This window comes from Gekko japonicus, unplaced genomic scaffold (assembly GCF_001447785.1).
Source record: "Gekko japonicus isolate JY-2015 unplaced genomic scaffold, Gekko_japonicus_V1.1 scaffold955, whole genome shotgun sequence".
Classification (NCBI taxonomy): domain Eukaryota; kingdom Metazoa; phylum Chordata; class Lepidosauria; order Squamata; family Gekkonidae; genus Gekko; species Gekko japonicus.
In genome coordinates this window covers 84,329-108,222 of record NW_015163631.1, presented here as the reverse complement: position 1 = coordinate 108,222, position 23,894 = coordinate 84,329, and the positions used below count along the sequence as shown (strand labels likewise).

Sequence of the window (23,894 nt, the reverse complement as noted above, 5' to 3'; positions counted from 1 at the left end):
TGTTATAGGATTCTAAATCCTTATGACACCCTGGTTAGGGCAGGTTTTATTCCAATACTGCTCACGGGAGCCTAAGAGGAAAGGGACCTGCCAAAGGTCCCTAGCAAAAGAAACCGAAGGGGAACAGGACTGCTGTCTGCAAATACCTGAAAGGCTGTCATGCAGAAGAGAAGAAGAAGAAGAAGAGATTGGATTTATTCCCCGCCCTTCACTTGGAGTCTCAGAGCGGCTTACAAACTCCTCTCCCTTCCCCTCCCCACAACAGACACCCTGTGAGGTGGGTGGGGCTGAGAGAACTCTGACACAAACTGCTCTTTTTCAAGGACAGCTGTGCCAGAGCTTGTGACTGACCCAAGGTCACATCAGCAGGTGCAAGTGGAGGAGTGGGGAATCAAACCCGGTTCTCCCAGATTAGAGTCCACGCACTTAACCACTACACCAAACTGGTGTACACCAAACCTGTTTCTCTGCTCAGCAGGGGTGCCCACAGTGTTCGGTATGGTAACCTACAAGTCCGAGTTTACTTGGTATGGTGACCCAGGCAGGGCTGGTCCAAACTGTGTGGGTGCCCTAAGCAAACTATGAATCTGGCGCCCATCTAGTTCAGCATTCTGTTTTCTACAGGGGCCAACCAGATGCTTCTGAGAAACCAAACAACAACACATGAAGGGAACAGCTGCCAACACTGTGAACCCCCCACGAGTGGCATTCCGACACACGCAGCCTTTGCACGTGGAGGTTCGATTCCAGCCTCTGACCGCCCGCTCCTTCACCATCACTCCCCTTCTAATGTCCTGGCCCTACTGGTGGACCTCCTGATGGCACTGGTATTTCTGGCCACTGTGTGACACAGAATGTTGGACTGGATGGGCCTTTGGCCTGATCCAACATGGGCGTCTCTTATGTTCTTATGTTTAATCCCCCCAAAGGGTCTGAGAAACTCACTCTGGTAGCCGTCAGGACACCTTTCACTTGATCACATGACTGTGCAGTAAGAAAAAATGTCAACTAATGTATGATATGGAAGACGTCCAGGGTCAGATCTTGGTTTCCAAAATACAAAAGAGAGCAGTGGAAAAGGGACGGGGCCGCCAATAGGGAGAGTTGGCCCGTGACCCACTTTTGGATCACGATTCACAGGTTGGGAAACACGGCTTTAGAGGACAGGACGCAAGCGATCAATAGTTCATTATGGTTGCCCTGTCCTGGATAGCCCAGGCCAGCCCGATCTTGTCAGGTCTTGGAAGCTAAGCAGGGTCGACTCTGGCAAGTCCTTGGATGGGGAGACCTCCTTGGAATACCAGAAGTCGGGAGGGCGGGGGCAGGCTTTATTCAGCCACCTCTCTGAATATCCTCCAGGCCTCCAGTAGGGGTCAGTCACCAGAGGTCGCCATGGCTTCCAGGTGCGTGCAAGCTCATATGCACGCACGCACACACGTACATATCAGGGGAAAAAACCAGTGATTTTTTATTATGGTCATGGACCAGCAGAGTAAAACATATATTAGTACAGACGGCAGGACTAGATTGCATGGGCTTAAGATAAAGGAGGGTTGTTTTCAGGAAAACCTTTGGAGAAACTTCCTAATGGGAAGAGTACCTCAACAAAGGACACGAAAGACACCCAGCAGAGTATTAAGAACATAAGAGAAGCCAACGTTGGATCAGGCCAATGGCCCATCTCGTCCAACACTCTGTCACACAGTGGCAAAAAATACCAGGTGCCATCAGGGGGTCCAGCAGTGGGGCCAGGAAACTGGAAGCCCTCCCACTTTTGACACCCCCCAAGCACCAAGAATACAGAGAATACTCTTTCCACATTCTCATTTTTCTCGCTTGTACTTTCTTGTTGCTTTGGGTTTTCTTTTTCTGTTCCGCATGTGTTCTGCTGCCCTCTCAAGTGGTCGATTCAATATTACATTGGTTTTATGTTCAGGATATCTCCCTGCAGATTTAAATCACAGTTCTTTATGCCAGACATAAAGCAATGTAATATCAAACTGACCACTAGAGGGAGCAAAAGATGTGCAGAACAGGGGAAAAAACCAAGGCAACACGAACACACATGCAAGGAAAATGAGAATGCAGAAAAGCCCCATACACACCTGTTTCCCTCCTCCTCTCCAGCCTACAAGCCTTACCACCAATGCTCCCTCTAAATTGTGGAGTCTTGTGAGCAAAAATTCTACTCTGTGAGCTACTGGTATTAAAGTTGTGAGCGAGCAATTTGGCTGCTGCATAAATTATACAAAAAATACAAGGGGGACCAGCAATTCAAAGATGTACAAAAAAATGAAGGAAATTGCTGCAGAGTTCACAAGTAATAAAGAGACAAAAATCAACTTGTTACAAATGACGTTGAGTGATGTTAGTATTCTATATTTTCATGTTTTCAGAACACAGGACGTCAAAAACTGAAGAAGAGCGTACGAACATCTCGAGTGGTTGTTCGTTTCGAGACAACTCTTTCTCAACCAAAATTCAGTTTCAAACACGGATAACAAGTTTGAAACTTGTTAGCCCACGTGCTGTTAAAACTATTGTTGGATAAGATTGACATCACTGCTAAATATAATAAGACAACCAGAGAACTGAATTTTGGTTGAGAAAGAATACTAACATCACTCAACGTCATTTGTAACAAGTTGATTTTTGTCTCTTTATTACTTGTGAACTCTGCAGCAATTTCCTTCATTTTTTTGTGCTGCATAAATTAGTTGGCTCTGGAGCCATCCTTCCTGAGCTAAGACAAAAATGTGTGAGCCGGAGGCTAAAAACCTGTGAGCTAGCTCACACTAACTCAGCTTAGAGGGAACACTGCTTACCACTTCTGCTTGCACTGCCTCCAGTGCCTGGTGCCCACTTTGGCTTCGACTTCCACCCATGAGATTCCCTTGTAGAGATTCTCACGCTCCACGGAGAGAGCTTTGCATTTATCCTCCTCCTCCTCCTCCGGACCTGAGTCAAACTCCTTGCAGTTCTCCTGCAGCGTCTCTTCAACAGCCTGAAGAAGTCTCTTCGTCTCCTCTTTGCTCCACGGGCCAGTTTTGGGCTCTGAAGTCACAGAGGAAGAAAGAGATGCCTTTAAAAGAGTAGGCCAGGACACAGGATGGCTGTGAGCAGAAAGAACCCTTTCCTCGCAACAAGGACAACTGGCAGAACCCGGAAACCGGACCTGACAACCCTGAGTCTGATGTGAAGTGATGTGAAGCCACAGTGTTCCCCATTATTATGTACGGGTGTGAAAGTTGGACAATGAGAAAAGCTGACACGAGGAAAAGCTGATTCGTTTGGAGGAGAGTGTTATGGATACTGTGGGCTGCCAAAAAGTCAAATAAGAGGGTTCTAGATCAGGTCACGCCTGAACTCTCCCTAAAAGCTAAGATGACTAAACTGCGTCTATTGTGTGTGTGTACAGCCATGAAATTAAAAGACGCCTGCTCCTTGGGAGGAAAGCTATGGCAAACCTAGACAGCATAATAAAAAGTAGAAACATCACCCTGCCAACAAAAGTCTGTATGGTCAAAGCAGGTCAAAATAATGGTATTCCCAGTAGTAATGTATGGCTGCGAGAATTGGACCATAAGGAAGGCTGAGCTTTCAAATTATGGTGCTGGAGAAGACTCTTGAGAGTCTCTTGGACTACAAAATCAAATCAGTCAATCCTAAAGGAAATCAACCCTGACTCTTCCCTGGAAGGCAAGATACTGAAGCTGAAGCTCAAATACTTTGGCCACCAAATGAGAAGGGAGCACTCATTGGAGAATGATGCTAGAAAATATTGAAGGTAAAAGAAGAAGGAGACAGCAAAGAATGAGATGGTTAGACAGCGTTATCGATGTAACAAACATGAAATTAAGCAAACTCCGGAGGACGACAGAAGACAGGAGGGCCAGATGTGATATGGTCCACTCGACTGTGCGACTGAACAGTGTATGGTTGGGTCTTCTCTCCTTCTCACCATGAAATGTTGGTTGTTTTGCTGCTTCTTCCGTGGACCTCTTTCTTCAAGACTGGTAATTATAGCCTTCCCTGAAATTGCTTTCCCCCCTTTTCTCCCTAATTTCCTCTAAGCTCACTTTGTATGTGTTTTCAGTGTGTTATATGCATGCTTTATCCTTCTAATCTCTTTTAAATAAAAACCTTTTCTGGTTGAACATCTGCCTGATTAATTTTGAGAGTTCTCTTAAGGGAAAAATCCCCATAAACACTGGTGGAATATCCCAGTTACCCCTTCTCACTTTATCTCCTTTAAAGCTAATCCCCCCAAACTAATTGGGAGACCACCTCTTTGGGTAACAGGGATGGATCGCAGGAAAACAACCATGAAGCTGCTGTGTAGAAGCGAAGGAAGTCAGGGTCTGGCCAGTGTTCGGATGGGAGGCCTTCTGGAACCCCACTGTATATGCCTTGATTGCCAGAGTGGAAGAAAGATACATGAATGGGTGAAGGAAAGAGATCACAGGCTCTTTTGGGGAGTACATACCCCTCTCCTTGACCTGGCAGGCCAGATCAAGTGATGTACTGTTTTGCTTTGGAAAAGTTAGTCACAAATTAAGTCACATAAATATGCTAACTCCGTCACTACGTAAGACATAACTCCAAGCCACACCATAAAGCCTATGTGCAGATGGATCGCAGCTACAGTAATAAAAACCACTATGCATTGTTATGACCCAATTATTCATAATAAACTTAACGACACAGAGGGAAAAAAATGATGCTTTGCTTGCACTATTTTTAAACAGTATGTCTTAGTTTGGCTTTGCTTTTGTTTAAATGAGTATACAGCCAATATCAGATCAAGTGATGTATTGCCATTTTAAATAGGAAGAAAGTGCTCTGTCTCCTCTTTGGGAAGGCCATACGAGACCAGGAGAGGTAAACTAAGACTGATTTCGCACAAGGAGCTGTGCCGCCGTCATGCCTCCCTTTGCCCCATTTCCATTGGTCAATTTCCCACTTGAAGCTGCGTGGCTGCATTTTGACCCGCGGCTTCGCCCGATTTCCCCCGCAGTTTTCTCAAAAAACAAAATCACGAAACCGCGGGGAAAATCGGGTGAAGCCGCGGGTCAAAATGTGACCGCAATGGCGGCACAGCTCCTTGTGCGAAATCAGCCTAACTGGAAATGCCCCCTCCAGCTCATCCCACCTGTAGGGGCTGTTGGAAGGAGCACCTATCCTCACCTGCATCATATCAAAACAGACCACGGGTCTTTATTGGGAGGGACCCTTGTGAGCCCAGGCCAATTCCTTATGCCACCAGGGTTTAACCAAAAAATGAAAATTTAAAGATGGGGCATTCTTCCAGGCTGATTCCACTGTCTCATTATTATTTTTATACCTAGCAAATATTTACTAAAATGCGACTGACCCATATTTCAAAAGTATTGGGAAGCTTCGTTTGTTTACAACACTTTATAGTTCCAGAGTCCATCACAAACACTAATTAGGCACACGCAGAAGAAGCGGCTATAAAATAACACCATCTGTTTCTTGGAACAACAGCTGGCAAGATAAAAGTGGATTTGGGGGGGGGGGAAGAAAGAGAAGATAATAACAGCATTGTTTCCTTTCAACTTGCACGGAGGAGCTGTGGGCCAACCGCGGCCTAGTGCTGGGCGAGTTCAACAGCACGGACTCCAGTTCATTAATTCCCACTTGGTGTTTCGTTTTCTTTTTTGCAAAGTTGTGGGTTAAAAATCAGAGAACAAAGCACGGTCCAGATTATACAGCCAGAGAATCCGGGGGGCGGCGGGGAGTGTGAAGAATTTCCAAATTATTTCTCCCCTTTCCGCCCCCAGTTCTCTGTGGATTCCCAGTTTGTAGATTATAATGTCATCTGCGTATCTGGATGCCAGATATAAAAACTCCAATCTATTCCCAGTGGTGCTCAGTCAAAGATATATCCAGTGAGGTGGCTCACTGCCTACAATACTGCCTTTTCCCAGGGTTACCGATGTGCCACGGTACCTGCCAAGTGTTTTTTAGAAAGCGGGTGGGGGCCGGGCAGGGCTTTTCTCCAGCAAGGATTCTGATTGGCTGTGCAGATTTTTTAAGAATGTAGCTTTGGCGGCGGCAGCCACCACTGCACGAGGATATTCACCCATGTGACTGAAGCTAAACTGCGGTGGCCGTTTTGTGGCGGCCTTTACCACCTTCTGCGGCAGCCATTCTGTGGCAGCACACACCACCCTATGTCACAATTCCAAAGGTACCCACAGGCTCAAAAGGGTCAGGGAGTTCGGTGTAGTGGCTAAGTGCTCAGTCAAAGATATATCCAGTGAGGTGGCTCACTGCCTACAATACTGCCTTTTTCCAGGGTTACCGATGTGCCACGGTACCTGCCAAGTGTTTTTTAGAAAGCGGGTGGGGGCCAGGCGGGGTTTTTCTCCAGCAAGGCTTCTGATTGGCTGTGCAGATTTTTTAAGAATGTAGCTTTGGCGGCGGCGGCGGCAGCCACCACTGCACGAGGATATTCACCATGTGACTGAAGCTAAACTGCAGCGGCCGTTTTGTGGCGGGCTTTACCACCTTCTGTGGCAGCCATTTTATGGCAGCACACACCACCCATAAATCCAATCTCTTCTCTTCTCTCTAAGGGGAGTACTGCACAGAAAGATTCAGGAGCACAACCAGGTGAATGGACTTTGGGACGTTTTGCTACCTACTGCCTAATTTGGGGACAACACAGTCCATGTTAAATGATATATCCCCCTCCCCCGGGCAATCCAGGCCTAATGATAACACTGTGATGAACATGTGCTGACCTAGTGATTTAGGACTAATTGTGGTAACCTTTGGATCTGACAGCTCCTGTGGTTTCTAAATTCTTTTCTTTCTCTTTTTGGGCATGGAGAAGCCTTTTTTGTTTTGGTTGTTCATTCTTGGCAGGGGGTCGAGGCTGAAAGTGTCCACTTGTTACAAGATGCCAACAGAAAATTGAGGTAAACTCCTTCAGTGAAGACTTTCTACAAGGCAGGGTGGGTTTTGAATGTGAGAGGACGCTGGACTTGAAGACAGATTAGATTAGCTCCTGTTGAACTTTGGGGACGGACTTAACAGAGAGTTATGTTTTGAGATGGTTTCCAGAAAGAGACACTAAATTATAGACAACTGTAAACTATCATATCAATGTTGCTCAGTGTGCGCAATTTCAGAAGGCAGAGCCCAGCTTTTCACAGAATCTGGATTGCACTGTGGGTGGGAAAGGGGAGTCAAAATCATGCCCCCCCCCCTTTTAGCTTGAATTAGACACAGCTCTGGTCAAGAGGAAGGATTTGGAAAAAGGAAGAGAGAATAACATACTAGACTTAATCTGCGAGTACTTCAGTGCGACTGAGTGGCTGGTTCGAGACATCAGTTCGGAAATCTTTTTCCAGTTGTTGCCATAGATGGCCTGGTATTCCAACAGCTTCCTCTTCTCTTGATCAGAATACCTAAAGCGGGGGGGGGGGGGGGGGGGGAGGCAGTGGTGACAAAGCCAAGTGAAAATGGGGAACATTTCAATTTCAAGAACGGGGCAGAAAAGCTTCTGTATGAGACAGCAGACATTCAAAATAAAACACGCAGGGTTGATAAGACTTTTTACCAAGCCGTCTGAAGGTGCTGGCAAATGGCTAAGATCAGCAGCTGCCTATACCTGAGCAGTCTCTCTGGCAGACCCCATCTTGTGGAATGGCCTGCCTGAAGAGGTCAGGGAGGCCCCCACACTTCCATCATTCCTCTGAATGTAAGATACAGAACTATTCAGGAGGGCGTTTTTATAGAAGGACAAGGAATGTAGTTTATGCCACTATTTCTGCATGCATCTCTTGTTTTGACTGCAACTTCTAATGGCTGCAATCCAGTTTTTGCATTTCTTATGCCACATCATACGGTCCTTATTGCATAGTTTACTAACTTTGCAATCGCGTTTTACTACAGTGTCCATGATATGTCTTACGGTGTTTCCTATTGCATCGTTAAATCTTGTAACCCGCCTTGAGTTTCAGCAAGAAAGGCAGACAACAAATAAGTGTAACATTTTGTATGAATTTTTAAAAATGCAGCAGTCCCATCTATTGTAAGCTGCCTTTAACTTTTTTTAAGGGGGGGGATAAAAGTAGATAAATGTAAATAATTCATATAAGCAACTCAGATACATGATGTACAGTTGTACAGTTTGGTTGGTTCAAACAAGAGTTTAAAACTAACGGTAAACAAAACACACTGCATCTATTAAGATACCTGCTCCAAGAATCTCTGGTTTGTATTTTACAGTTCAGAACAATAAGAACATAAGAGAAGACCGTGTTGGTTCAGGCCAATGGCCCATCCAGTCCAACACTCTGTGTCATGCAGTGGCAAAAACCCAGGTGCCATCAGGAGGTCCATCAGTGGGGCCCGAACCCTAGATGCCCTCCCACTGTTGCCCCCCAAGCCCCAAGAATACAGAGCATCTCTGCCCCAGATAACCCTAACCCTATACCTTGTGGCTAATAGGACACTAATGGACCTCTGCTCCATATGTTTATCCAGTCCCCCCTTGAAGCTGTCTATGCTTGTAGCCACCACCATTTCCTGAGGCAGTGAATTCCGTGTGTTAATTACTCTTTGGGTGAAGGAGTGCTTCCTTTTATCTGTTCTAAGCTTACTGCTTGTTAATGAAGAGAAAAGGAAGCAGGGGGCGGCATCTCTGACAATACTCTCCCCACTGTACAAATGGCTAAGATCAGCAACACGTCCACTCTCAGCTGTGACCCCCACCCCAATGCTCTGCATAGGGCAAAACTCAGGCTGGGTTCTGGACCCGCATGTCTCAGCCCCCGCCTCCCCCCAATTTTTACATGAGCAGGGAGATGGCTGATTTGTTTGGATGCAATGGATAACAAACGTCCCTGCTCCTGGGATCTGGACCACTCGCAGTTCTGGCAGGGAGAACATGCAGCACTGAACCATCATAGTAAGTAGGCTGCAGGAAGACTCCATCAGGATACTTCTATCTGCTGCAACCGAAGGCTGGAATCCTGCCATGGGCACCACTGAAGTAAAGATCCGGGTAACGTTTCTTACCTGCCGCTGTTATTATTGGGGTCAAAGATTTTCCTTGCTCGATAATACACAAGTCTCCAGGGTCGTGGAATTCCTTCCGCTGCATGAAAATGAAACCAGGTCTCGGTTAAAGGACACTCCATTTATGACAATAATTCCCTTTGGGCTACTGGGGGGGGCACTGCATTCGAATCCACAAGTCACCTTGAATCGGTCAGATGGTGGTTAATTATGTGCCTGTCTAAGAAGCCATCTCAAAGATTTTTCTGGCTACAGTACGCTGAAGTGTGCTCTGGTGTCCACAAGATTTTTAAACAAGGAGAGAAAATAACTCACTCCTGATTCCACATTCATATTTGCCTGATGCTCAACTCCCTGTGCACCTCAGATGCTCACCTATCACGCTCCTTTCACTACTGGAGTGGGAAGCAGTAGCTCCAGGCACAGAGGAAGAAGAAGAGAAGAGATTGGATTTATGCCCCGCCCTTCACGACCTGAAGGAGTCTCAGAGCGGCTGACAATCTCCTTTCCCTTCCCCTCCCCACAACAGACACCCTGTGAGGTAGGTGGGGCTGAGAGAGCTCTGACACAAACTGCTCCTGAGGGAACAGCTCTGAAAGAACTTGTGACTGACCCAAGGTCACACCAGCAGCTGAACGTGGAGGAGTGGGGAATCAAACCCAGTTCTCCCAGATTAGAGTCCGCGCTCCTAACCACTACCCCAAACTGGCTCTCGGGAACTTGAACACACACCCCCGGGTCCCAAGCTGTGCTTTAATGTTGGCTTTTCCTCCAGCAATCAAAGTGTCGGGGAGAGCAGCTGCCTGTTAAGGCCCCCGCTCGCCCATTCCCCAGGAGAGGAGGGGGAACAGAGTTTAAAGCATTTAAAGCCGGCCTCTGCCCTCCGCTCCCCAATCGAAAGGGACCCCACAGGCAATGTTCCCTCTAAGCTGAGTTAGTGTGAGCTAGCTCACAGTTTTTTTAGCCTCGGGCTCACAGATTTTCGTCTTAGCTCAGGAAGGAGGGCTCCAGAGCACACTAATTTATGCAGCAGCCAAATCACTTGCTCACAAGTTTAATGCCAGTAGCTCACAAAGTAGAATTCTTGCTCACAAGACTCCACAGCTTAGAGGGAGCATTGCCCACAGGTAGCTGACCGAACCCCCCCTTCTCCCGCTTCTATTTTCTTTCCCCATCCCCCTGGTTCTCTCCCTTTTGTCAGCTCTGACAGGGTAAGCTCTCTGTGGCAGGGGGCTGCAAAGATCTGTGCATACTGATGGCACTACATACTACAGAAGTAGCAACAAGAAGAATGCTGAGCTTTGCATGTTATGTGTAAGCCCAAGAAGCACAGTCTTCCCTCTTGTTTACTTGGCTTCAACCTGTCAGGGTGCAGCAGCTCTAAGCAGTGGCAAATTTGACATCGTTATTCTAAAAGCCAAAGAATTTGCACGTTTTCCCATAAATTAAAAAAAACATTTACAAGCCAAACTGCACGCAATGCCGCTTCCTGTTTAGTGGAACTAAAGCTTATTAAGTGATGGAGCCAGCAGAGGCAAGAGTGTTGGACTCGCACTGGGGAGAGTCGGGTTCAAATCCCCACTATGTCATGAAGCTCTGGGTGATTTTGGGCCAGCCATTCTCTTTTGGCCAAACCTACCCCACGGGTTTATTGTGAGGATTACCATTTGCAGGTCCTTGGAGGAAGGTGGGATTAAAAGAAAAATGTAAGGAACAAACACAGCAGTTCCCAGACACATCCAGGATCTTAAAGAAAAAACACGCTCTCTAGAAACTTACTAGAGATCAATGCTCCCTCTAAGCTGTGGAGTGTGAGCAACAGTTCTACTTTGTGAGCTACTGACATTAAAGTTGTGAGCAGGTGATTTGGCCACTGCATAAATTAGTTTGCTCTGGAGCCCTCTTTCCTGAGCTAAGACAAAAATGTGTGAGCCGGAGGCTAAGAAACTGTGAGCTAGCTCACACTGACTCAGCTTAGAGGGAACACTGCTAGAGAGGTAGAACTCTTGAGCAAACTTAAGCACTCTGAGAAAGAATCAGGACTTTGTCAATGGAAGGGCTATACACAGGGTCACTTCCTCCGGTCACAGTCAAGGGTGCTGCAAAACGCTCCTCTTTGGCCGGATCACACCCGTTGGTTTCAGCCTTTTCTCCCCCGAGAACGAAGCTGTAGTGTAACCCTCACCGATCCTGATGCCGAAGAAATGCTCGGCTTTCAGCTTTCGGATGGCTGCTCTCTCTTCTGGAAAGCGGTGGGTGAACAAGAGCTTTTCAGCGCTTTCTATGCCGCTCTCCTTCAAGAAGGCCTCCACGTTCTTTCTCAGCTGGTCGTTCTCCTTCTTAGTAAACTTGCCAAACTTCACGGCAATACCTGAAACAAGGAAGGAGCATGAGAGTTGCACATCAAGATGTGCAGCTGAATACAGTGATTCCCATTGGGGGGTGGAGGGTGGCTAGGTCGGTCTCTCGCTATAGATACGAGAGAGGAGAAAACTGAGATGAATACGAGACCAAACCCCAGACCTGCAGCTACTTTGGGTGGGGCTGTGCTTGAACACCAGCCACTCTGGTGTGTCAGAGCATGCAAAGTTGAGCTGAACAGGCCAGGTGCCCTGACTTCACATGAGACCGTTTCTTTCAGATTGGGGGTGGAAAGTGCCATCAAGTCGCAGCCGACTTATGGTGACCCCTATAGAAGGATTTCCAGGGCTATTTCTGGGCAGGAACGCACAGGAACGGAGTTCCGGCTGGCTCCCAAGTTGGCCACGCCCAGCAGGAACTCATTAGCATAATAGGCCACACCCAAGAGCAGAAATGCATTAGGATTGGCTACATTAGGGGTGTGTGGCCTAACATGCAAAGGAGTTCCTGCTACAAAAAAAAGCCCTGGGTTTTGACCACAAACAAGGTCAACAGAAATAAGAAGCAAAAGGTGGCCGTGGCTGGATGACCACACTTCTGGTAACACGGGGGTGTGGCCTAATATGCTAATGAGCTGTGCTGTCATGGGTGTGGCCTAATATGCTAATGAGTTTCTGCTGTTGGGTGTGGCCTATTATGCTAATGAGTTCCTGCTGGGCTTTTTCTACCAAAAAAGCCCTGAGGATTTCAACGCGAGGTGATTGTCCATTGCCTGCCTCTGCATAACAGCCCTAGACTTCCTTGGAGGTCTCCCATCCAAATACTAACCAGGGCCGCCCTGGCTTAGCTTCCGAGCAGGGTTCCCTCCAAGCTGAATCCGTGTGAGCTAGCTCACAGTTTCTTAGCCTCCAGCTCACACATTTTTGTCCTCGCTCAGGAAGGAGGGCTCCTCAAACAGAGCTAGATAAAATCTGGCTCTCAACAAGTGATAAATTGATTCAAAAATTTATAAAAAATTCCTGGAAGATTTTAGTTCGGAGGATGGGATTAAAGATCCCAAATTAAGGTGGGAGAAGGAACTGGGTCACACAATAGATGAGAATAGTTGGCTCCAGGTTTGGAAATCGATCAAACTGTCAAGAGCAGTACCATTCAAAGAAAATATATACAAAATGTATTACAGGTGGCATTGGACGCCAAATAAAATCACAAAATGCTTTCCTGGCGCCACTAACAGATGTTGGAGATGTAGGAAGAATGTAGGGACATTCATGCATATTTGGTGGAAATGTGACAAGGTTTGGAAGTAGCGGAAATGGATAGAGTAAATATGGAATTAAAATATAGACCGGAAGAAAAATACTGGGATAAATGGGGAGTAATATATAACTGGCTGAAGATAAAGAAGATAGAAATCAATGGGAGCTAGGCTAGCAATATTAGGGAAAAGTTTAAGATAAAAGCGTAAGAGCACTGTTTAACATAAAACTTAAACCAGATGTTTGAGACGTATGTCTTGTCTGATATTATTATGTTGTTGGAGATTGTTAAGCGGTGTAATGATACCGTACAGAAAATCCAATAAATATATTATTATTTTTAAAAAAAAAGAAAAAGAAGGAGGGCTCCAGAGCAAACTAATCGCTCGCTCGCAACTTTAATGCCAGTAGCTCATAAAGCTTAGAGGGAGCATCGCTTCCGAGATCTAGCCTGGGCCATCCAGGTCAGGGCTCTTTCATATTACATATATTATATTCATGCACACGCAGGTGTATATCCGCACCCTACAGGTGAGACGACAGGCCTGGGCATGCTGGGTGGGATTTGTAAACTCCCCCTTTGAACAGCAGACCATTTCCTCTCTTCTCTCATAAATTCCGCATTGGCTGGAAGGAGACGTTTCTCCCCCACTCGGTGTCAGTTTGGCACAGAGTGGCCAAAGCTAGAGACCAAGCCCAATTTGGCCCGAGCAAAGCCTCCTTTCTCTCTTAAGAAGCAAGATAATTCTTTTAAACAGTGACTACTGTCCTTCTCTACATTTCCCACCAACCTGCAAGCGGGTTTCTTTTTTTTGGGGGGGGACGGGGACGGGACGGGACACCTGAATGCCAAACCACTGCTTTATTTCCCAGGCTGGCTTCTCAGGAGCAAAGGGCTTGCACGCTCCGGCCTGGGTGTCTCCTCTCCTGTAATGCTTCCTCAACAGAAGGTCAGAACACTTAAACTTAATGGGGCATACACTTTGGTGGGCCAGAGCTCATTCCCTCTCACATTTCCACCAGCCTGGGAATACTTATAGTAAGTGACATTAACAAGGCAATACAAGAGACCGGTGCGCTGCTTTCCCATACGAAGCACAAGTGGAGAGAAGATCTGCTTAAAAAAATTGAATCGGCCTGGGCGTAGTGGGCACCCACTCTGATTCTGACTGCATTTTCTTTTTCCCCCCTTTTTTAAGCCCCTGGAGGGGATTTTTTTTATTATTTTTGCAAACTACAAAAAACTACCACAGAAAAACAGGGAGGGGGACTACATATACAGGATAAAGAAAAGATACCCACACTACCTAAAAACCCAAGAGAGGAGATCTTCATTGGATTAGTTACAATAAATCTTCCCATCATTTAAGCTTAAAACAAACTGAGTCAATCATTAATAATACTTTTTCTTTTCTATAACTATTACACCTTCACTGTCTAAAGATAATACCCCCAAGCCATCTCTTTTCATCGTTTTCCAAGGCACAATTCAGAGTCCTTCAGCCTCTACTTCTCGTTTCCCCATCTTTTTCTTAGCTTATAAGGACTTTTAGGGGCAGCTGCCCCGCTGCATTTTCTTTTCATTCATGCTCTACGTAATAATTTAAATGTAGATTAGGGCTGGCACACCGTCACGTGACCAGTCGAACAGGAGAGCGGGTGGCTGACTGGCTGGCCTACAGCTGCTGTGGGTGACCCTCTTCTTCCTCTCCCTGCAAACCTGCTCCAAGCCCACAGAACAGCAGCAAAGGTTACTGTCCGGGACCACTCATGACTCCACCCTGCTTGCTGCTGGAACCAGACAACACCCCTCTCCCATTGGCTTTGATTTCTTTCTTTTTAAAATAGGTTGACTCCAAGCCAGCCCCCCACCTCCCAATATTTTAGAGCCAGCAAGCCCCTTTGGAATTCTGGCACAGTGTGGTGGACGCAGCCACAGAATGGCTCCCACAAAATGGCTGCCATAGGAGGTGCAGCCAGCCACAAAATGGCCGCCCCAGCTTAGCTTCAAGTCACCCAGTGCAGATCCCTGTGCTGCGGTGGCAGCTGCCGCCGTTGCAACGTCTCTAACAATCTGCACAGCCAATCAAATCTCCAACGGCCAATCGGAAGCCTTGCTAGACAGGAGCCCCACCCACAATCTAAAAAAAGCTGGTGGGCACCAGGCAAGATGGTAGTGAGTGCCATGGCGCCCACAGACACCACAGTGGGGACCTCTGCTTTAGGCTTCCCATCACTGTCGAGAGGCCAAAGATATTGGAAGCAGCCGTTCTAGGGACCCCAAAATGGAACCACAGACCGGAACCATTTTGCCACTAAACACAAGGGCAAAGGAACCAGTCGCATTCAAGAATACAGCCGAAACGACCCTCTCCGGCCATGACTGACTGAGGTGACTCCCAAACAAGCTGACAGTCTCCTGAAAAACTGAGTGGTCGGAAGTGGCCCTGCTGCTGTTATGGCACAGAGAAGAGTAGGGGGGAATTCCAGACGGTCAAGGCAAGGCAGGGAGATGCACAGTGAAGGGGCGTGCCAAGATGAATCTGGCAGGACCCCAAGCAAAAACAAACTTTGGTTGGAACGAGGAATTACTCCTCAGGTACAAATCCAATGGTGCGCCAGGAATGCATTGTGATTGTTTTGAGAATGCACTGGGGTAACACCAATTGGGGTTGGGATGGTCAGGCTGTGTCAGTGTAATTGCTCTTGCATTCCTTTCTGTGCTTCGCGCTGAAACGCTTATCTGTAAAGATGTGCAGGTGGGAGTTGTGGTGTCTGCCTTTTCCAGGGAGCCGTGGGAGAGTGCGAGTTCCCAGCTTCGGCTAGCAACGGTTTGCAAGCTTTATCCCACGCGCGGGAGGGTACCTAATTAGCCAGTGCAGTGGGTGTGTGTGTGCATACAAATACCCTATATCCTATTATGCTCAAGGGGCAACTGCCATTCTTAACAGTGCTTATGTTAATGCATCTATAGCTCTTCAATAAAGTATTACCTCTCCTGGAAAGTGTGCACTACGTTGCTGGCTGTGGGTTCTGACACCAATCCCCAAGACCCCCTTGAGTCCCAAGAAGGCTTTCAACCCAGGCTAGAGAGAAAAGCTCTTTAGTGCCACGTTTACCGAAGACTTACCTAACACTGTTAAGTCCCATAATGCTTAAAATTTTACAAAAATCTTACAGTTTTTGAAAGCTAATTCTAGCTGCAGACCAACACCCCCTCTGAAACGATCTCTCTGCTTCTCTTTGGAGAAGTAAGTTTTCGTCATTAACCCAACTCAAGGGACGCAGGTTTCGCTTCTCGATTACACACACAGTGCCATCTCTTGCAGTGCTTGATTTTTTGATGAATGTGCTGCCAAGGGGGCACCTTTAGCTCTGCCTGATTTGGTACTTCTGTTCTGCACTTCAGCTTTCTGCAAACCAAGAACCAAATAGCACTGAAAATGTTGAAAGAGAACCTGCGTTCTCCGTGCCGCAGCCTGGCATCCCTACCTGACTAGAGGTGCTGGGACTCCCCGAAGCACGATTCTAGGGAAAATTCGACTGCAGGCCAGCTTCCTGGACAGCAGCTGGTTTAAGATACAGTTGCTGAGTTATATCTCTCTCGGCTATGCTCCTGCAGAGTGCAGGGGGTTGGACTAGATGGCCTGCAAGGTCCCTTCCAACTCTAACATTCTATGATTCTATTCTATGATTCTAAGTAGGTTTAGATAAAGCTTTGGAGACAACACAATCCCAACTGAGCTGAATGGCATTTCCACGCTACCCTAAAAAACAAACAGACACGTACCCTTTTGCTTGAAGTTTCTAAACCGGACCAGATCTCGTGTGGCCAGCTGTCTGATGGCTGAAGCAGAGAGATTCCTCACGTGTGGAATGAACTCCCCCAGCTCCTGGGTGGCTGTATCCAGATCTGGTAAAACAAGCTCAGAAGCGTCCAGAAACTCATTCTCCTCTACGAAAGATGCCTGAGAAGCAGGACTCCCCATGGAAGACAATTTTCCCACATCTTTGAGGATCTCTGGTAACCTACCAGGGAGCAAAAGATAACATGTTACTGGGCAGGATCATACATCCTTTCTTTAAAGAACATTTGCTTCTCTGGGCTGTCTCGCTCCAAGAGTGGAGGAGAACAGTTATCAATTTGAATCTCAATGCCCTTCCTTGCAGTTAAGGGTTACCGAAGGTCAAGCTGACACTGGCAGATCAGTGAGTTAAAAACTCCAGTGATACTTTAAAGACGCACAACCTTTATTTCCATAGGAACTGTAATGAGCACCGCTCACGAAAGCTCCTATTGAAATAAAGGTTATGCTTTCTGCAAACCAAGTAGCACAGTAGCACTGGAATAGACTCCTGCATAGTCAGGAGGGGGTTGAGAGCGCCCTCCTGACATATAGAGTTTCCTATGAATCCTAGAGAGGCATGCCATCACTTCCAGGTTTTCCTCGGAAGTGACATCACGCTGTCACTCGGTGATCCCTCATCTCCCTGCCCCAGACTCCCACCAATTTCTAGGCCATGCCTGGCAACCCTACCTTTCTTTCAGAAAGTAAACTTGCATTCCCGTTCCACCATTCAAGATCCAGAGGTGAGGGGAGAGGCCTTATCTTGTCTCTTTGGAACAACCAAGATGGTCTGCGCCTATTTTGGAAAAATGGCGGCCATTGTTTTTCACTTTACATATTTTTTCCCCACCATACGGGGAGTGCAAATGTGCAGAATGTTCTGTGAACATTTTAGACTTTCCAGGTTGCAGCCTGAAGAACAGCACGCTGGCTTCAAATGCCTTGGTGCCAGCCCTAACTTGGATAGCCCAGGCAAGCCCAATCTCGTCAGATTCAGCAGCTAAGCAGGGCAGACCCTGGCAAATATTTGGATGGGAGACCTCCAGAGAATACCAGGGCTGGGAGGTAGAGACAGGCTATCAAACCACTTCTCTGAACGCCCTCCATGCCGCAGCTGAAGTCGCCAGAGGTCACCATGACTTCTAGGCATGGGCACACACACACAAATGCAAAAATACAAATGCATCTGATTTTAAGACCCAAACGTTGGACAACGGGTGAGTCGTGTTCCTCCCTTTCCATCTAGTACATTTTTATTCCAACCTTCTTCCAAGGAGCTCAGGGCAGAGTTCTCCTTTCCTGTTTCTTCTACAAAGCCACTCTGAAAGTGAATAGCTCAAGACTACCCAGTGACCACCAAAGAAGAGTGAGGATGTGAACCCAGATCCGCCACTTCCTAGCCTGGCATTTGCAAATTCTCTCCCTCCTTCACCTTGTTTCTGGTAGTTGTGTCCCCCAATAGAGATGTTCCTTCAGGTCACTTCAAAACTGAGGAAAAGACCTTGGGAGAGATCAAGAGGAGGGGGGCTCATGTTGGCCAAGAGCTCAGAAATCCTCACTGTGCAACTTTTTTGCTCTTAAAATCACCCCTCCCTACTTCTATGAGTAAATTGGAGTTTAAACAAATGTATTGGCCACCACTGTCTAATTAAGCCTGGAGAATGAATGTAGCAAATAATTAATAACTTTTTTGAGCCTGGGGAGACCTTTGGAATTCTGACACAACATGGTGGGCACAATCCAAATATGGCTGCCAGAAAATGGCTGCTGCAGGGGGTGGAGCCAGCCACAAAATGGCTACCGTAGCTTACCTTTGGTCAGCCAGTGAAGATCCCTGTGCTGCGGTGGCAGGTGTTGCCAAAGCAATGTTTCTGGAAATCTGCACAGTCAATCAAATCTCCACTGGCCAATCCAAAGCCTTGCTGGGTAAAGGTGCCACCCACTTTCTAAAAACACATGGTGGGTGCCATGGCATTCACAGGCACAATGGGACTCTCTGGTATATGAAGTGCTGTGAATCCTTGAAACGGATGGCATTGAAACGGAGAAGCGCTTCCATTTTCTTGAACCGTCCCTCAAAGGCTACTTACTCACTGCTGTCTTCTGAAGGGAAAAGTTTGCCCTGTGATTTGTTTTTTATCTGGTCGTGATCGGTAACAGACTTTGCAGTCTCTTCAAAACCTACACTGGAACCGTCAGAGTCTTCCATTCCAGAAGATTCTTTATGCTTGCGGGGCTTCCTTGGTGTAACATCGGTATGGTCAGAGCCTTTCGTGCCAGAAGGTTTTTTATGCCTGCGGGGTTTCCTTGGTGTAACGTCGGTAGTATCAGAGTCTTCCACGCCAGAAGACTTTTTATGTTTGTGTGGCTTCCTTGGTGTAACATCGGTACTATCAGAATCTTCCATGCCAGAAGACCTTTTATGCTTGCGGGGTTTCCCTGGTGTAACGTTGGTAGTATCAGAGTCTTCCATGCCAGAAGACTTTTTATGTTTGTGTGGCTTCCTTGGTGTAACATCGATACTATCAGAGTCTTCCATGCCAGAAGACCTTTTATGCTTGCGGGGTTTCCCTGGTGTAACGTCGGTAGTATCAGAGTCTTCCATGCCAGAAGACTTTTTATGTTTGTGTGGCTTCCTTGGTGTAACATCGGTACTATCAGAGTCTTTCACGCCAGAAGATCCTTTATGCTTGAGTGACTTCCTTGGTGCAACAGGGCTACCCAGTTCAGTAGAAGCGGCCAACTTGGTTGCTGCTTTCTTCTGAGAGAGGCCTGAATGCTGCGTTTTACACGGTGAGGAGGTGAAGAGCTCCACTTGTGAGTCCTCTGCACTGCTGTGGATGGCCTCCTTGTGCTCGTCTGAACTTGGGTCAGTCCTATTTTGCATGGGCCCAGCAGAGACTTTGCTAGCCTCATCCTGATTGGCTACAAAGGCCTTGGCTCTCTTCTTTTTGACCAGTGTCCCTCCGTCAGTCCAATCCCTGTTTCCCAAACCATCTGCTCTGGGTTGACTGCTAGCCTCTTCTTGACTCGGAGGGACACAGAGCCAGTCGCCACCATCTGGCTCACTAGGACCCAGTTTCCTCTTCTTTTTCTTCTTGGGCTTGCAAACTTCCATTCCAGCATCGCTGGTCAGCTCACTCTCAGTTGTGACATGAGAATAATCTAACTGGGAAGCGGATCTCTCCCGCCTGACTTTCTTCTTGGATTTCTTTTGAAGAGTCTCGCTGCCCTTAGTGGCCTGTTCATCAAAGTCCCAGGAAAAAATGGAGGAATGATCAGATGACAAAGGCAAATCAAAGCCAGCCCCGGCAGGCTGCCCATGTTTTTCTCTGTCAAGTCTCTTCTTTTTCTTCTTCTTCACTGAGTCCGAGATCTGAAAACCGTCTGCACACGATTCCTTACTTGCATTTATCATTTCCTTAAAACAACAACAACAGGTGGAGAGTGTTAAAATGTACACGGGCAAAGCTTCAAATCTTTAAGCCTTTCATTATTGGAAAGGTGCACCAACCCTCTTCTGCATCATTTCCCCTTCTACAATACCCTTTTTAAGATACGGCCACCAGAATCATACACAGTATTCCAAATGCAGGTGCTGTATGGTTATGATGCTGGCTTTTAGCTTCTATCCTGGCAAGAAGTTTGTCATAATGGTGCTGCACATTGAATTGCCACTTTCACCAAACTATCCACTACACTTCCAACATCTCTCAGTCCCCACCAGTTCAGACCCTATCAAAATATAATTAAAGTTAGGAATTCCCACCCGCCCCACATGCACTCCCAATCCCCTTACATACACTAAACTTTGTTTACCACATTTTTGTCCACTTGCTTGGGAAACACCAAGAAGCTCATATGCCAGTCTTATGAGTTCTTAGAAACATAAAGTGCAGTGTGTCTAATAAAGTGTCACATACTGTGATCGTCTCCCCCCATGTTAAAATTTTTTTGTTTAGGGCCAGGTCAGCTGTCTTAAGATCTGATCCTTAACATTGCATACTTTAGACAGCACTGGCTTTAAGCACCCCAATGTTTTCTCAGCCCCCTGGTATGAAACATGGGGATAGTTAAGTAAGTTTTTATCCTGTCATCTTAGAGCTCAAGGGGTATAGGAGGGGTTTCCAGGTGTTCCATCTAGCTTCAGCCAGGTGGCTGCATCATTTGTGTTCCACACATTTCATGGGATAAAAATACAAAGCTAAGAGCTGCTGAGAACAGTATACACTTTGAACTACATTGGACAACATTTGATGTTATTTATAACCCACCCACTCCACTAATTACTTCCCAATATTAAGCCACTCCTGACAGATCCTGGAGACCCCAGGGCCAGTATACCCCAGACTTAGCCATGATGAGCAAAATGGATCTTGTTCAGTGGAAGACAGGTTAACTCTACATAGGCTTGTGGGTTCAGAGTTGCTATGAAAAGCAGCTGAGAGCTGTTGCTTTGGGAACCAAGCTGGTGGTGGTGGTGGGGGATTCCCTTGTCAATGTAGTTGGTGGCAAAACAAAGCTTAAGAATAAGGCTAAGAGACTGACCAGTTACCATGGCAATGCTAGGAACCAATATGGTCATATGTACAGGATATTCTGTTTAAGGGAACGCATATCATAAAGGCCCTGATCTGGATGGCCCAGGCTAGCCTGATCTTGTTAGATCTCAGAAGTTACGCACGGTCAGTCCTGGTCAATATTTGGATTGAAGACCACCAAGGAAACCCAGGGTTGTTATGCAGAGACAGGCAATTGCAAAGCATTTCTGAATATCTCTTGCTTTGAAAACCCCATGGGGTCACCATAGGCTAACCTCTGACTCGACGGCCCTTTCCATCACACGCACTACATATGAGAAGGGGAATCACATGAACACACACCAGTCATGTTGTCCCTGGTCAAGGAATAGGACAAAAAAATGGGGAAACAAAAACATGGAGAAATTTGCCTATAGCTTGGCTTCCACCTCTAAGAGTGGAGTTCCATGACTAATTAGTGAAAAAGGCATAAATGGTTCAAAGCAAGAGCAGGTTCAGCCGTTTCTCATCCTTTCTCCTCCTCACAACCTTATTTCTTAAGCCCATCCTCTTAGTTTCCCTCTACAAGGAGAGAGAGGAGAGATTGGATTTATACCCCGCCCTTCGCTTGGAGTCTCAGAGCAGCTTACAAACTCCTTTCCCTTCCCCTCCCCACAACAGACACCCTGTGAGGTTGGTGGGGCTGAGAGAACTCTGACACAAACTGCTCTTTTTCAAGCACAGCTGTGCCAGAGCTTGTGACTGACCCAAGGTCACATCAGCAGGTGCAAGTGGAGGAGTGGGGAACCAAACCCGGTTCTCCCAGATTAGAGTCCACGCACTTGACCACCACACCAAACTGGCAAGTAGCAATTCAGGCTATTGGACTTCTGGACAGACTAGATTGTTATACACTCAATTTGAAATACAGACTGCCTGAAGACATTTATGCTCCACGATCTCTTCCTCATTTCAGACTCCCCTTTCCACCAGGCTCACGGACCCATACTTGCCTCTCCTCTTCCCGTTTTATGTCCACAAACATCCCTCTCAGGTAGATCAGGCTGAGACTGACTAGACCTAAGGCTAAGAGACTGGCCAGTTACCATGGCAATGCTAGGAACCAATATGGTCATATGCACAGGATATTCTTTTTAAGGGAACACAGATCATGACAAAAAAAAGAAGAGGTTATAATCCGCTGCTACTTCTACTATCCAGGTGGGTAGCCATGTTGGTCTGAAGCAGCAGAACAAAGTCTGAGTCCAGTGGCACCTTTGAGACCAACAGGTTTAATTCTAGGTATAGGCTTCCGTGTGCATGTCCCTTTCTTCAGATACTTCAGAAGAAATGTGCGTGCGCACAAAAGCTCACACCTTAAATTAAAAACTTTGTTGGTCTTAAAGGTGCCACTGGACCAATGTTCCCTCTAAGCTGTGGAGTCTTGTGAGCAAAAATTCTACTTTGTGAGCTACTGGTATCAAAGTTGTGAGCGAGCGATTTGGCTGCTGCATAAATGATTTTGCTCCAGAGCCCTCCTTCCTGAGCTAAGACAAAAATGTGTGAGCCGGAGGCTAAAAAACTGTGAGCTAGCTCACACTAACTCAGCTTAGAGGGAACACTGCCCCGGACTCAGACTTCCTTCTACCTTTACTAAAGTTATGGTCGTTGATGCTGCTAGAACCCCCTTTAAGACAAACTTCCCCCCCAATCTCCCACAGACCACAGAGGTTCCCGCAGGACAACTCGCTCCGCACGTGCACTCACTCGTCCACGGCGCGGCTCCCCCACGTTTCCCGAGCTACACTTCCGCCTTCTCTGTCTCACTTCCTCGGGAACACGGAGAGAAAGGGGGCTAGACCGTCCAGCGGATCCCGTCGCGATTTCTACGCCCACTTCCGGTCTCCCTTTAAGGCCTTCACTACAGGGAGAGACGGGGGAGGGGATATCACCACAGAGATGCCGAAGGACAGAGCGACGCCAGGCCGCGCCTAAGGCCTGGCCGACGGCTGCTTTCGGTTTTGTTTTGCTGGCCGGAAATTCGGACTGCAATGGCTCACGGGACCGGAAGAGAGGGAGCCAAGCGCGCGAGAACCCGCTCCCCTCGCACTAAAGAAACGAGATTATTCCACTCCCCCCGCCCGCTCAGGCTACTGTGCCGCTCTAGGCTCTCCGCTCGATGGTTGCAGCGGTCGAGGCGCCCGGAAAAGGGAGGCCAGGAGAGCGAACTGAGCCACTCCGGGGAGGGGGCGGAGCTCGCTGTCTCGCCGGAAGTGGCGCCAACCGGGGCGAACGGACGCGAGCGGCGGATGGGCTGGCGGCGCCGGGCCTGAGGGAAGGCGGAAAGAGGGGAGAAGCGCGAGGCGGAGCTGGCGGGCGGGCCCATGGCCTGGCCTGACCCCGGAGACCGCCGCGAGGAGAAGGAGGTGAGGGGGGGGAAGGCGCAGGGGGGGGAGGCCTCGCCTCAAGAAACGGTCACGATAATAATCGCCGCCGCCCCTTTTTGTCGTGCAGGCCCCGCCCCCGGGCTGTGGCCCCGCCCCCGAACGCTCCTCCCTTTGCCCCCACAGTTCCTTCCCACCCGCAGAGATCTCCTCTGCCCGCCGGGCCTCGAGCCGGCTCTTTGTTGCAGCCGAACTTGGCCCGCTTTCCCCTGCGCGACCCGCCCCTTCTCCCCCCCCCGTGCCACCTCCCGCCAGGGGAAGGGCGACATGCACGTGCTTCTTCCCGTGCGTGACGGGTTGCTTTGTGGGTGACTTCCTCGTCGCAAACCGTGGCTCGCGGAAGGGCGACCGGAGATGGGATAGATGGGATTTTTTAACGCTAGTTGGGGTTTTGGATGGGGTAGATGG

The 23,894-nt window shown here is 47.7% G+C and overlaps 2 protein-coding genes across 2 annotated transcripts in view; one reads left to right on the top strand and one right to left on the bottom strand.

The window, feature by feature from the left end:
* TTF1 (transcription termination factor, RNA polymerase I) overlaps positions 1–19,521 on the bottom strand; it is a 28,683-nt gene extending 9,162 nt beyond the window's left edge. The window contains exons 1-6 of the mRNA XM_015407534.1: positions 18,613–19,521; positions 16,465–16,703; positions 11,240–11,425; positions 9,055–9,133; positions 7,309–7,439; positions 2,826–3,054 (exon numbers count right to left, since the gene is read on the bottom strand). Coding sequence (XP_015263020.1) covers positions 2,826–3,054; positions 7,309–7,439; positions 9,055–9,133; positions 11,240–11,425; positions 16,465–16,703; positions 18,613–19,409 — 1,661 coding nt within the window. The 5' untranslated portion in view covers positions 19,410–19,521. The remainder of the gene's footprint in view (positions 1–2,825; positions 3,055–7,308; positions 7,440–9,054; positions 9,134–11,239; positions 11,426–16,464; positions 16,704–18,612) is intronic.
* Positions 19,522–23,340: 3,819 nt separating this feature from the next.
* SETX (senataxin) overlaps positions 23,341–23,894 on the top strand; it is a gene marked incomplete at its 3' end in the record, with an annotated part of 81,012 nt that continues 80,458 nt past the window's right edge. The window contains exon 1 of the mRNA XM_015407533.1: positions 23,341–23,468. The remainder of the gene's footprint in view (positions 23,469–23,894) is intronic.